Below are 15,057 nucleotides of genomic sequence, written 5' to 3'. Positions count from 1 at the left end.
AGCTCCATTTGGCGATATGGTCACGACAAGTGACGTCCAGCTTTCTGTGCACGAGTGGGAGAGTCTGGCAACATGCTCCCGCTCTTTCATATATTTCCACAGACTTGTTAATGTGTTACTTTACTTTCTTTGTCTCGTCTTTAAATTTTGCAGACCAGTGTACTACTTTTTGGGACTCTTGTTTTGTGGAATTATATTTCTTCTTGCATGTTCTTACTACTGGACTGTAACATTGTTTCGTATATCATTAATAACACATTAAAATTCGACGCAACTTTCTGTAATAAGAACCGACATTTCTATGTCGTAGGCTCGCTTAAGAGTAAGTGAACTGATATAAAAATCAAATACAGGTGCCGATGGACCCACAATTACAAACATGCATTCTGTACGATACTAAAGCACTTATATTCGTATTTGTGGCTGAAAGCGTAGGTTATTATAATTCCAACAAATTCGATATAGATACAGCCGCTGTCAAGCCGGCCGATGTGGCCGAGCGGTTCTAAGCGCTTCAGTCTGGAACCGCGCGACCGCTACGGTTGCAGGTTTGAATTCAGCCTAGGGCGTGGATGTGTGTGATGTCCTTAGGTTAGTTAGGTTTAAGTAGTTCTAAGTTCTAGGGGACTGATGCCCTCAGATGTTAAGTCCCATAGTGCTCAGAACCATTTGAACCATTTGCAGCAGTGAATTATGGATAAAATTATACCCTTACTAGTCACTAATCTAAATAGCCTACTGAAGTGCTAATAAATGCTGAAGTCAACCATTCAACACCTCTTGACCAGTAAACGCTGTCTGCGACCTACATCACTATCGATATCTGGGAGTTAACAGACGGTAAGCAATCTATTGCAATCCCAGAAATACATAAAGAGTTGCAGAGCATTTATAGCTGGGAGATCCCAAGAGGTTGTTCAACCGTCAACTCGGGAAGGGTTTTCTTCCTCCCCACACAAGGGCCCCTTTCCACGTGGTGTATAAGAGTTGTGTCTTCGGTGTACCTGTTGGGTGTGGGTGGCTGTAATAAGTGTGCGTACAGTGCGGTGTCATGTTTGAGTTGTAGGATATTGAGAGAAGAGAGATGGTGACATCCTGTGCCAGCATTATCTTGCTCTTCACGAATAGAAATAATCGGACCAGCGGGCTTAGCTCTATTGGACGGACGGATCACTATAAACTGAATCACATGCTCTCCCTTCTGGGGCACTGCGAAGAGGTTTATAATTTTATGCTTGACGTGGGCAAGTCTGATGATCGTGAACTTAACGACATCACCTACGTAACGATCTCCATGTATCTCCTACGCAATCTTTCGCATTCAAAGTAATGGAAGCCAGAAAACTATCGTTTAGGCCCCGTCGACGACGAGGTCATTAGACATGGAGGGTATGTGGTTTAAACAAGTATGACGAAGAAAATCGGCTGTGTCCTACTCAAAGGAACCATCCTGGTAGTCGTCTTTATCGATTTATAAAAACCACTGAAATGATAAATGTGGATAACCAGAAGTCGTTTTCAACCCTGCTCTTCCCGAATGCGACTCTAGTGGCTTAACCACTTTGACTCCTCGCTAGTTTTCAGAATACGGTACCATTCAACGTTTTCATTAATATCTCACATGGCATCTTCAGGAATTCTACTGCAAATTCTTTTTTGCAAATAACGTGAACGGCAAGTTGAATGTTATACGTGATGACAGTACACTGGGTGACAAAAGTAATGGCATACCTCCTATATCGTGTTGGACCTCCATTTGCCCGGCAAGGTGCAGCAACTTGACGTGTGCATAGACTCTACAAGTCGTTGGTAGCCCCCTGTAGCGATATTGGGCCATACTGCGTCCATAGCCGTCCGTAACTGCGAAAGTGTTGCCGGTGCAGGATTTTGTGCACGAACCGACCTCTCGTTTATGATCAATAACGTTCGATGGGATTCATGTCGGGTAGTCTGGGTGGCCAAGTGGCCCGTTGACAACGCGCATCGTCGTCCATAAAAATTCCATCGTTGTTTGCGATCATGACGTTCATGAATGGCTGCAAATGGTTTCCAAGTAGCCGTACGTAACTATTTCTAGTCATTGGTCGGTTCAGTTTGACCAGAGGACGCAGTCCATTCCAAGTCAACGCAACCCAGACCATTATAGAACCACCACCAACTTGCAGAGTACTTGTTGATAACTTGGGTCCATGGCTTCGTGGGGCCTGCGCCACATTCGAACGCTACCATCGGCTCTTACCAATTGAAACCGAGACTCGTCGCACCAGACCACAGTTTTCCAGTCGTTAGGGTCCAACCGATATGGTCATGGACCCAGGGAAGGCACTGCAGGCGATGTCGTGCTGTTAGCAAAAGCACTCGCGTCGGTCGTCTGCTGCCATAGTCCATTAACGCCAAATTTCGCCTCACTGTCCTAACGGATACGTTCATCGTAAGTCCAATATTTATTTCTGCGGTTATTTCAAGCAGTGTTACTTGTCAGTTAGCTCTGACAACTCTCTGCAAACGCCGCTGCTCTCGGTCGTTAAGTGAAGACTGTCGGCCACTACCGTGTCCGTGGTGAGAGGTAACGCCTGAAATTTGGTATTCTTGGCACACGCTTCGCATTGTGTATCTCAGAATATTGAATTCCCTAACAATTTCCGAAATAGAATGTCCCACGCATATAGCTCCAACTACCATTCCCCGTGTAAAGTCGGTTAATTTCCGTCGTGTGGCCACAATCACGCCGGAAAGCTTTTCACATGAATGATAGCTCCGCCAAAGCAGTGCCCTTTTGTACGTGCGCGATACTACGGCCATCTGTATATGTGCATATCGCTATCCCATGACTTCTGTCACCTTAGTTAATCCTTTGTATTGTTTCGTGGATGTCAAAACGTCAGCGCCAGAAACGTAATACGAGGGTGGATCAAAAAGTAATGTCGGCTGTGTCATAAAACGTTAATAATGAACGTGTAACAGCGGAATTAGTACAGCTCATAGCCCGAAATGTACTGTAACAACACTAACCTTCAGCATAGTCACCATGCATTTGTACACATTTGGGCCATTATTGAACCCAGGTATCAAATGACTCTGAACACTATGGGATTTAACATCTGAGGTTAACAGTCCCCTAGAACTTAGAACTACTTAAACCTAACTAACCTAAGGACATCACACACATCCATGCCGGAGGCAGGATTCGAACTTGGACCGCAGCTGTTGTGCGATTCCGGACTGAAGCGCCTAGAACCGCTCGGCCACCACGTCCGGCGCGAACCCAGGTATCAAAACCAGTTTGGAAAAATTTAGGGATCTACTTTTTGACCCACAATTTTAAAGCTAGTTTAACCACATCCATGAATAAAGCGTATGAGGTGCTGTAATGGACATAAGCAATTTGCGGCGTTGGGTGAAAAAGCTTGGTAACGGAGAAATGGGTATTGCAAGTAAGCCGCGCAGACACCGGCCGACATCTGTCACAGATACCAATCGAGAACTTGCTGATGAAGTGACTCGAGGTTAAAGAGGTGTTACAGTTCATGACTGTGATTGCTTTAAAATCATTGTGAGGCAAATGAGTCAAGAAACAAAATTTTCCAAGTTGGTTTTCTTGCCTGGGTTCAACGATGGTGCTGATGTGCACAAATGAATTGTGGCTACTGTATTTTGAACGGCAGTGTCGGGCAGACGACAGTTAGGCTATGATCTATACGAATATCGCTGTTATGGGTGCATTATTAATTTTATATGACACAGGAGGCTTTACGTTTTGATCCACCCTGGTATATATCTATGACTGCCACGTTTTGCTACTAATAGTGAATAGGACATACCATACTCTTTTTCTTATGATACTGCATGATTATGGACTGAATAGAACACACAAAGGCGTATGCGACTTTATCGTACTACTTAGGAATAATGATCGACTAATCTGGCTGTTGTATTTAACATGCCGGCCGGAGTGGGCGAGCGATTCTAGGCGCTACAGTCTGGAACCGCGCGACCGCTACGGTCGCAGGTTCGAATCCTGCTTCGGGCATGGATGTGTGTGATGTCCTAATGTTAGTTAGGTTTATGTAGTTCTAAGTTATAGGGGACTGATGACCTCAGCAGTTAAGTCCCATACTGCTCAGAGCCATTTCAACCATTTTTTTTTTTTTTTTGCATTTGACATCGCTTTATTCGGAGACTTGAAACTAAAGAAGACTGTGAAATAACTGGGTATCGTTACACTAAAAGCATTTGGTTCTTATGTGGTTTAATCTGTTACAATAAAGACGTTACCACGAGTACTATCCCACCTGAGTCAGTACCCTGGTCGCCAAACAGCAATACGGTAATAAACCGACTATAGATCTTGCCAAAATGTTTAATGTTCGGCGTTGGAACATTAAATGTTCCGTATAATACGATAGGTCGCGGATGTCCTAAAAGGAGAACACAGCTGGAAATTTGCGTTTAAAATTACAAAGAGCGTTTCTCTATGTTGGCGCGGACATTGGATGGAAGCAGAATAAGGAGATACCGGCGCGCATATTAGTGGTGGCGCAGAACTATGTTGAAACATGCTGATTCGCGAATGCCGAGAGCCACCCCGGCCGGCCCGGATTGGCCAGCCGCAGAGCGGCCGTCCAATGGGGACGCGCGAATCTGCGGACGGGCGGAAGGCGCGGTCAATGCGCTGCTCGGGGAAGGGGAGGCACAGTCCTTTTGCAAAAATCGTCTCGCTCTCTTCTTCCTTTTCTAATTCTCTTCCTCTCTCATTCTAGCCAGGCGGTCGTCTTTTTGCGCGCAGGGGGTCCGGGGTTGACGCACCCGCGTATATAAGGCGGTAGCGCGCGGCCGTGACATTGCAAGGTAACGTCATGAGCCGGCGTGTGCAGATGTGTTTCCTCCTGGTGCTGGCGGTGGTCGCTGCAGCCACTGCTGCGTACCCGCCCTACCACAGGACCGACGCCGCCAACCAAGGTAAGGGACCGAGGCCGCGTGCGCTCCACAGCCAGCCTGCTCCAAGTCTCTAACGCAACATCTACCAAGTACAAACACTTACTTGCTAACACTACTCCTCCCGAGATGATCGGGTGATTAAACTCACGTGAAGATAAATAATTTGTGAACATCCTAATGCAACTTGACATATAATATTTCGTATCACAAGAGAGTTCTGTTACGAAGGAGCACCTAGAGTGTATTTCTCACTGCAATGTATAAAGAACGGCATCAGTAGCCCCTGAAAATTAGACAGCAGAAACTTAAAAGTTGTAAGCTAAATGCAGTACTGGCTATTTTCGACATAAAACGGAAACATTTAACTACGCAAACTTCAAGAAATTGTTTCTTAGTTAATTTTCTCAAACGATAACATGAACACACGCATTGAAATCGAGCATCCCCCAATGGCTCCCGTATGAAGGGTTCAACAGTGATAGGCTTGCAGTCTCCAAATAATAGGAAACTAGAATATTTTGCTCCTAACAACAACCAAGTAAAATATATAAGGTACTTGGTTGATCTGTTAGAAGACTATTTCATCTACATTTGGATAGTTTTGTTCTGGTAGTCTTATGAAAAGTGGTTTAAAAGTTACCTATCTACTAAAATTTTCTAGGCTTCATTATTTCGACTTTTGAGTACCGTTTGTTGTAGTTTCGGTAGCTGGAACTGGTATCGTTTTGGAACTGTTCTCTGTAACACGGGCCTGCTGCAGACGCTACGGGATAGGCTCCAAGTAGTCAGCTAAGGGAAGGAGGAGCAACCGCTGATTGCTGTAACAAAACAAGAACCTCGTCGGCGCAAACGACCACCTTACCGACCACGAAATATTACGCCCTGTCACGGCCGCAATCTTTATTACAGTCGTCGTCGTACTGGTTGCTTATTTGAAAGGCGATAACTTAACCTCTCATTCGTTCTATGCACGACCCACGAATTTGATCGAGATGGCCTGCAAAGAAAAGGAAGCAATTCCTGTGATACGGTAACAGACTTTGCCTTCAGTTCAGCTGCAAGGTAATATATTTAACCATCTGACGGTATCATAACAGCCCTATGTAATAGCACTGCTCTAATTCTTAGGTGTAGGCTAACGCTCCTCCTTAATTTTAGTCAATTTTCTTTTGATTTTTAATACCTTGTCGACAGCGAAAGCAATAGTAATTAGTCAATTAAACTGCCATTACATGTGTCTAGTTAATGTCTCACTTAATATTGTAAAAGATTAACAGTGTGACGTCACCAGAAGGTGTGCCACATATGTTAGATTGATAAGTAATCAGTGTTGTGTGTCTTGTGAACTCGCGCTGCACTTGACTAGAAGAATGGAAAAATTAGTAGTAGATTAAGCTGTTATTCAGTCGAGTTGAACTCGTTCACCCTGCCCGCTCTAAACCTAGAGAATGCCTTTATTTAGCACAGGAGAACCTACCAACTGTTTAGTCCAGATAAAGAAACACTAGTAACGTACTGCAGGATAAATTGTTTTTCAGTCTTCTGCGTCTCACACTGAGTGTTTTCAAAGAGCGTAAAGCGCTAATTTTTAGCCTATTAGGGTTCTGAGGGTGTCTGCACTTACGGCATAACAGAAAAGCATAGGAACAGTACTCGAATACAATGACGTGAACTGGAAAGTGAGCTGCTGACTGCTCAAACTGTTAGCAAGACTGTTCCCTAACTTTGCGGTTGGCTTCTCCTGGAAAACGACTGGAGGTAGATTCCTGCGGCCTTGCCCTGTGCTTGCATATTCCTGGAAGCACCGAGCCGCTTCCGCCGGCGGGTCATACCAACTTTCTGAGTAACGTGACCAAGATAAAGTTGCTTTGAGAGTGATTCGAGACTCAGCTTCCAAGATTCGCGAACACGTCTCTGTTTGTCTGCCAAATAGTGACGTGGTTGCTGCTCCATTTCAACATATGTAATGAAAACTCTTAACACTTACGTATTTCTAATAAAAATTTTAGTTTACTTGTACATTCTAATCTGAATAAAATTCTATTCCAAACTTTCGTTTGACAATTGTTTCTTTCGTCCTATTCAAGAGCGAGCAATCCAATCTATATGATTTGTCTTTTACACCCCGTAATAACGTCACTAAGAGCTACAATAGATACAGTGTCCACTCATCCAGTAGTGTTTAAAATCGAGCACTATAAGCATATCACAGATGATTACGCTTTATAGTTTGCTTTCGGACATGATCGAATGGTTAAAGAAATAGCAGATTTTAACGCCTTATTGACAACGAAGTGATTAGAGAGGGAACACTAAACGAGAGGACGTGCTATGACTCTTCCGAAGGAAAAATACGAGAATTCATGTAACTTAATTTAGGAAAATCACGGGTAATCTAAATCTAGAATTCCGGACGGTGATTAGAACCCTGCTCCTACCGAATGCGAGTGAAATGTGGCCCAAACTGCCCTGTATCTGAGACGCCAATGTGAACATATTCTTTGGTCGTGAGGACCTTGCCCCGGAAGAATGTAAATCCCATTCCATCCTCCTGAATATGTTGCTTGTTCTAAAAGAAGACAATGGATGCAGGCTTCGAAAGCTACTGACTGCCCCACATTTGAACATTCAATCTAAGGATGCTGCGACGAACCAGTTGGTACAGATTACGTGTCCCAAGCCTTTAGGGTCAAAATTACGCCGATCATAGAGCGTCATAAATTGAATTATTCGAGATAAGGAGAATGAATCTTTAGTTCTTTATCAATTATAAGCAACTTACTGTTCGTAGCAACAACTTAAGCCCACAGCTATGTTCAACCGCCAGTTTGAAATCTTTCATTATAACGGTGCATAACATTTTGTCATAATCTCAGATCGGTGTGTTGTTTGTCGTACATAGAAACAGATAGTTAAGATCCTAAAAAGCAGTTCCTCTTTTGTTTCTACTGAGTGTTTATACACCAAAAACTTCACGCAACCCCTACAGGGAAATATACAGCGTGTATACATCACAGGCAATCGTATATCGTTTATTAGGTTCGAATGGTTCTGAGCACTATGGGACTTAACTTCTAAGGTCATCAGTCCCCTAGAACTTAGAACTACTTAAACCTAACTAACCTAAGGGCATCACACACATCCATGCCCGAGGCAGGATTCGAACCTGCGACCGTAGCGGTCGCGCGGTTCCAGACTGTAGCGCCTAGAACCCCTCGGCCATTGCGGCCCGTTTATTAGGGAAGGACAGTTAACGTCCATGCGAAATCCTGGCGAACATCCGGAGCAGGTCACATTGTATAAATATCTAGGCACAGTTCTAGCAAGCGATATACATACACTGGTGTGTAAAAAAAAAAATATAAGCACGCAAGTAACTTTCGCATGATGTGTCAATGTCAAGTATCGTATTAGACGTAGCCCACACGTGCAAAGAACTGATGCAGTATAATACAGAACGTAACGGGAAGGACAACGCAATGGGACGAACAGAAATGCCACTTCTATTCAAATAACTACATTGAAGTCTCAGCGATTCATGATGGTCCTCTGGACATTACAAAAGGCGAGACGTGGTTCTTAGTAGGGTGTGTGATCACCAAGGACGGCACTGCACGCTCTGCAATGTGCTCCCATCATGCTGCCTACAAGTTCAGTAAGGAGTTCTGACCGTAAGGGGTTTCTTTCCTTCACCAGCACGGCTGACAATTGCCGGATGGACGTTGGTTCATGTGAGAGTGCTTAAATATGTCTTCCCAATGTGTCTCATACATGTTCGATGGGATTTAAGTCGGAGAACGAGTAGGCCAGTCCATTCACCAAATATCCACTCATTCCAAGAGCTCCTCCACCTGCGCAGTTCGATATGGTCGCACTTTGTCATCCATAAAAATGAAGTCAAGGCCGAATGCACCGCAGAAAAGACGCACATGGGGAAGGAGTACATTAAATGTACCGTGTTCAAAGATCTGGAGATCAGTACGCCAGTGCAATATTATGTCTCCCCACTCCACAACACCTGGACCAGCAAAACGATCGTGGTCGACAATTCTGAACTTACCCTCATATGGCGAGAGGGGGAAACACGTAATGCACCCAGGGACACTGTCAACATTATCGTTTAGGTGGTCCAGGAGTTATGGCGTGGAAAGGCATAATAGTGCATTGGCGGACTGACTTGTAAATCTGTGAACACTCTGCAGTCACCGGTCAACGATACTGTGACAGTCTGCTCCTTCCTCGTGTACGTCTTTTCAGGGTTTTATTCAGCGCTAACTACATTTTTATGAATAACAATGCACGACTTCATCGAAACAGCGTTGGTAGAGGGGCTCCTGGAACTTCAGGATATTTGGCGAATGGACTGACCTGCCCGTTCGCCCCACTTAAATCCTTTAGAGAACTTATGGGATGCATTTGGGAGACGTATCGCAGCAGATCTACACGAACCAATGACCATTCAGCAACTGTCAACCTCACTGGTGGAGGAATGGAACGCTCCACCATAAGAACTCTTAACCAACCTTGAGGAAAGGATGGGAACACGTTGCAGAGCGTGCATCGTCGTCTGTGGTGATCACACACTCTATTAAGAACCATGCCCCACCTTTCTGAATGTCCAGGGGACAATCATGAATCACGGTTACTACAGTGTAACTATTGTCTTTGAATAAAAGTGACATTTCCATTCGTTGCCTTGCGTATTACTTTCGGTTACCTTTTATACTGTAGCAGTTCTTTCTATGAATGGTCCAGTTTTCACAGCGCTGTGTTACTAGGTAGTGACAAATGACGTGAAAATTACTTTCTTCCTTAAGTGTAAAAAGGAACATAAATCCAGTGCTACGGAAGGCGAATAGTAGGCTTTGGGTAATGTTCTGGGAAAGTGGAATTCATGTTTAAAGAAAATCCGATACAAGACAAGACTGCAACCTGAGCCCTAACCAAGTACACGTGATAGCGGACATGGAACGAATTCAGAGATGCACTGCTAGATTGCCGACCGTGGTGGCCGAGCGGTTCTAGGCGCTTCAGTCTGGAACCGCGTGACCGCTCCGGTCGCAGGTTCGAATCCTGCCACGGGCATGGATGTGTGTGATGTCCTTAGGTTAGTTAGGTTTAAGTAGTTCTAAGTTCTAGGGGACTGATGACCTCAGATGTTAAGTCCCATAGTGCTCAGAGCCATTTGAACATTTGCACTGCTAGATTGTTATCATGTCGGCAGAGCCCTCAGGAAAGTGTAGTAGAGATGTTCGGAGTACTTAAACGGAGATTTTTGGAGGAGAGACGACGCTGTTCTCGCTGTTGAGCAAATTCAGAGTACCAGCATGAGAGGGAGATTGCATGACCGCCAGCGATAATCTCGCATAGGACTCATGAGAATAAGAATAGCGACATTGGGGTACATACAGAGGCATATAGTCAGTTTTATTTGTTCTCGCTCAATACACGATTGGAATAATAGAGAAAATTGGTAATATTGAAACGAAGTAGCCTCCACCATGCGCTGTGTAGTGGCTTACGGAGTATACACGCAAATTTAAATCCAGATGTAGAAACGGAACTACCTCTCCCTTCTCCTTCCAAAGCAGCGATGAGAGAATCTATGTTCAGATGCTCATGGACATCGATCTCGAAGTGGGAAGGTGTTTCGAGACCACAGCGTCTTCTCGGACAACGAGAGGTACAGTCTCCGACAGCAGTGACAGCACGTCTCGAATGACCAACTTAAATGAGGCAGGCAGCTATTTGTTACTATAAAACCGCGCCTCACAAGCGTTGTTCGTTAAAGAGTTGCTACTGCCTGAACTGTTAATTCTATTGATTAACGACCCTAGTCTTTCAACAGGCGAGTCGACTTGGGACTGAGAAGATGCGGCCAGCGTCCGGTCTCGGAGGGCAGGTGGAAGTGGAGCGCGGCGTAACCCGAGAGGGCGAGGCCGATGGCCGGCGTGGGTGCTCCCGTTATAAGCGCACCCGCAATTTCGTCCTCGTAGGTGGAGCCAGCAGGTACGCTGTCGCCGTCCCTCCGGAATGCCAACTCGTCCGACCGGCTCCCGCGTGCGTGTCCAGCCAACGCGTCCCGCGTTAGGCCGACGCACTGCCACCGCCTGCCTTCTCACGCTTCCGGGAAGCCTTACGACCTACGGTCTGCAGTTCTGGGTTTCGTAGCGGAGGACCAGTACATTTACGGGCTTGACATTCGAACTTCTTCGCGGTCTCAAAATTGATGTAGCGAAGGCCATGTTCAAAGACGGAAGGATGGTCACAGTTTAACGTCCCGTCGATGTGGAAGTCATTAGAGATGGAGCACAAGTTCAAATAGGAAAAGGATGGGAAAGGAAATAGGCCTTGTCTCTTGCAAAGGAACCATCCCTGTATTTGCCTCAAGTGACTTAATGAAACCGCCTTTGATTTTGCAACAGTGATCCTACAGATAGATATCTGTGACGAATTTTCAGCTGCCTCGTTCGGTGAATGGTTGTACTGATTATCTCTTATTTATCGTTGATACTGACGCTTAAATAAATGAACAACTAAACTACTAGCCGTACGATGATTCGTTGGCCACTTAAATGGAAAACAAGGATAGACTGTTAGTGTTTATAGTCCTATGGACATCTAAATATTAGCACATGTTCGTTCTGACAGGAATGGAGCAAGAATTTGAACATAGCGTTCTTCAATGGCTTATCCTCGCCTGACATGATCCACTGAAACCACCGAAAAGATCAGTCAAAATCTCAGATTTTAAGTTTGCAGTTCACTCCCACAATACACGAGTTCAATAGTTTAAAGTGACCCACTTCGTTCAGATTGTTGCAGTAGCTAGGACATTTCTTAAAACTTGACATTGTGCGGTATCGAAGTGTGGTGTATCCTCTATTTGCTAGGATCTCCATAAAGCAGAGCTACTGTATGACTTTCAAAACGTAACAAAACTTCATAAATACGTTGTCGTTTGGTATAAGTATACTGCCCGCTTCCGTAGCCCAGGTCGCTGACACCTATGTACGATGGCGCTCTACTCTTAGGTAGTACCGTCACTAATGATCTTGATGTCGACTGGTTATTAAACCCGAATATTCCTACCTTCCTTCGGAGATAGTCGATTAGAGTCAATGTGGAGGTAGAAATGGTCACCGCTAGTATCTGAAGGCGCCAAATTCCTGATCACTAGACTTTCCACCACTGTATGGGACTCCAAATCTTTCTGCAGTGTCTAATGGAATGATGGCAAGTGATAATGTTAATAGTAAACCATCCTTCGGATAGGACGTTCAAGTCGGCTGCCGACATTGTGGTATTCGAGGGAATAGGCTAGTGCAGGCTCCGGCTTTCACCCTCTCCATTCCCTAAAGCTTTAAAAACACAACGCCAAGCTGTACAAGCACTATCACAGTCATTCACATGAACAGGTACGCGCTTGAAATTCCTATCACGTTTGAGGAAGGCAACGGAAAACCTACTTCACGAAGAACTTGCTACGGGCGCCAACGAGAGATCCCTTAATCTGTCTGCATAGCCCGTTTTCTGAGTTTGGGAAAAAGAAAGAAGTAAACAGTCTTCAATTAAATGAATAGTGGGTAAAACCAGGAGCACGCTGCTTCATGTAAATGTGTAGTGGTAACAATAACAAACGATACGCAACCGCATGGACACTAAGATCAAGAGTAACAAAGACTAATAGAAGACTTCGATTTGTTGCAAGGTTTCTGCGAAAGTGTATCTGTGAAGGAAATTACATACAAAACCAGTTGTAGAGCACTGCAGAGTTTGGCGTATTTATGAAGCAGGGGTGATAGCAGAAATAGACCGAATTCAGAGAAGGGCTGCTGGTAGCGTAACAGGTGGGTGTAGCCCAAACGAAAGGGTAAAATAGATTCTCGGGGATCTTTAAGGGGAACCTCTCGACAAAAAACGGCTCAGTTCTCACGAAAGCGTAGGGTAAATTTAGAGAACCGGTATTCGGAAAGAAGTTTCGACAATTCTGCTGCCTCTGTCGTGTATTTCGCACAAGGACGTGAGAATACTAGACAGATAAGAGCACCTAGCAAGACTCATTTTCCCTTGTTCGGTTCGTGAATGGAATATAACAGACAAATGCTAATATTAACACGAAAGATGCTCTACCATGCATGGTTTGCGGACTACGTGGGGTGTAAACAATAACCTTTTACAGTGTACCACCGTGGTCTGGGGGAAGGCAAGACGAACAGTTTGATATAGAACACTTGCGGTGCATCAAGCCAGGAATAAAGTTCAAAATGGCCTGCAAAAGCCACCTAAGCTACGTGCCGCGCGAAATTTTCAATAGCGTCTTGCTCTCTTGCGCCACTATCTTAGTCAACTATTTCGTTGGCATTATTGATTTGAACTTTCCCGTGTGGATAATGAAAGGAAAAGGCGTTTGTAGAGGAAATGCAATAACTAATTACGTTTACAATACAATCTCAGCTTAACCCTCATAAGCACAAGAGTTTCGTAGTAAGAAGATTTACATGTTAATTTTTAATGTTAATTTTATGGTGTTTAGACACACAATACTTGGAGGTAGAATTTACACATGTCAATTTTAAATTTCTGAGTGCCAGAACAAGAAGCCTAGTACCGCTCGGCTCCAGACTGAAGCGCCTAGTACCGCTCGGCCACACCGGCCGGCTACCAATTTTTCAGTCTCGACTTCACCTACACCACTGTGGTACTTTGAATACAGTATCATTTACACACTGTATATCTAGATGTAGGTATCGATTAGATACGGAGCATAAGTTTGGACTGGGGAAGGAAAAAACACTATCATTTGCAAAGGAGCCATACCAGCATTTCCCTTAAGCAATTCTGGGTTACATACAAAACCTGAATGTCGGTAGCTGGACAAGGATTTGAACAGTCGTCCATCAGAATACGAGTCCAGCGTCTTAACAACATCGCTCAGTGTCAGGTTCGAGTCCTGCTAACGAATGCACTATACAGTGGCTTGCGAAGTATAAAGATGCGACCTGAAGCGAAAATCGGTTCCGAATACCGGATGCTGGACCAATCCCGTAATAGCGTGACTAATGCTGGAGCACTGATAACGACGAGCGCATTATGAAAATTGTACTATTATCGCAACAACTGCAGAGAAGCGAAGCTTTACGACGAGTTCGTGATCTGCAGGCGAACTATGTCCATTATCGATGCGATCGTATCCACGTTGACGCGCTACAACTTTGTAAACTACTTCGCCATAAAAGGGAGATAGCCGATACGGAAGGCGCGCCCGATCTAAAGCTAAACAAGGTGGCCGGAGGCCAACGGCCTAGCCCGCACGCATAACAGGAAATCGCCGCGTCGGCCGTTGCTTTACGATTAGCTGGAGCGCAGTCGTTGGCCAAGGAAAACGGAAAAGAAAGAAAACAAAGCCCGCTGCCTCGACCCGGCCACCTCCGCGAGGCAGAGGCAGTCATATATTTGGGCAGGCGGCGGAGGTGCAGAGAGGCCGCGCCAGCACACGATGAGCCTCGCGATACGTTGTGGCGCCCGCTGCATACCAACAGCCAACTGCCTCTGCTACCGTACTGCGCCGCTTCTTCACCGCTTTTCTTGGCATTCCGCCGCTCCAGTCTTAGTCACCACCTACAGCTTGTGCAGGACTTATGACATCGCGTTTCGTGGAACACTAAACGGAGGCAACCGCTAACTTGGCATTTCGTTTCCCGATAGATGTGGGCAAGAGGACAATTTACATTATTCCAATATTCTTATTCAAGAACGAGTGTATCTTGCCATCTCCAGCAGCCTCAGATAAAGAGGCGATACGCCTTAATTCTGCGATAACCGCTTCGTTATCGTACTACTGAAAAAGAGCATGGGATTCATGTACATGATGTTATTTGGCACTGGTTCAAAAGTTTTATAAACAAATTATTGTTGTGTTTTTTTCTGTAGTAAATAAGGACCCTGGGAGGTCATTGCATCCGTCTACGTAGCTGATTTGTCGCCGTGTCTGACTGCCACACAGTGGAGCCGGATTCGATTCCCGATACTGCCAGGTATGTTTCCTTGGTCGGGAGACTGGAACGGGTACACTCAGCCTCGTGGTACCAGCTAAGGAGCTACTTGACCGAGTGGCAA

The 15,057-nt window shown here is 45.1% G+C and overlaps 1 protein-coding gene across 5 annotated transcripts in view; it reads left to right on the top strand.

Moving 5' to 3' along the window:
* Nucleotides 1-15,057, top strand: part of LOC126184535 (uncharacterized) — a 41,477-nt gene that overhangs the window by 6,779 nt on the left and 19,641 nt on the right. The window contains exon 2 of one of the 5 annotated variants that reach the window (XM_049926942.1): nucleotides 4,761-4,959. In XM_049926942.1, coding sequence (XP_049782899.1) covers nucleotides 4,857-4,959 — 103 coding nt within the window. In that variant the 5' untranslated portion in view covers nucleotides 4,761-4,856. Of the gene's footprint in view, nucleotides 1-4,760; nucleotides 4,960-15,057 lie in introns of those variants that run through there. The other 4 variants (XM_049926945.1, XM_049926946.1, XM_049926943.1 and 1 more) reach the window with 4 other exon arrangements.

The sequence above is a fragment of the Schistocerca cancellata genome, chromosome 4 (genome assembly GCF_023864275.1).
Source record: "Schistocerca cancellata isolate TAMUIC-IGC-003103 chromosome 4, iqSchCanc2.1, whole genome shotgun sequence".
Taxonomy (NCBI): domain Eukaryota; kingdom Metazoa; phylum Arthropoda; class Insecta; order Orthoptera; family Acrididae; genus Schistocerca; species Schistocerca cancellata.
Note: the sequence above shows the minus strand (reverse complement) of the source record. Positions and strands in the feature narration are given on the sequence as shown.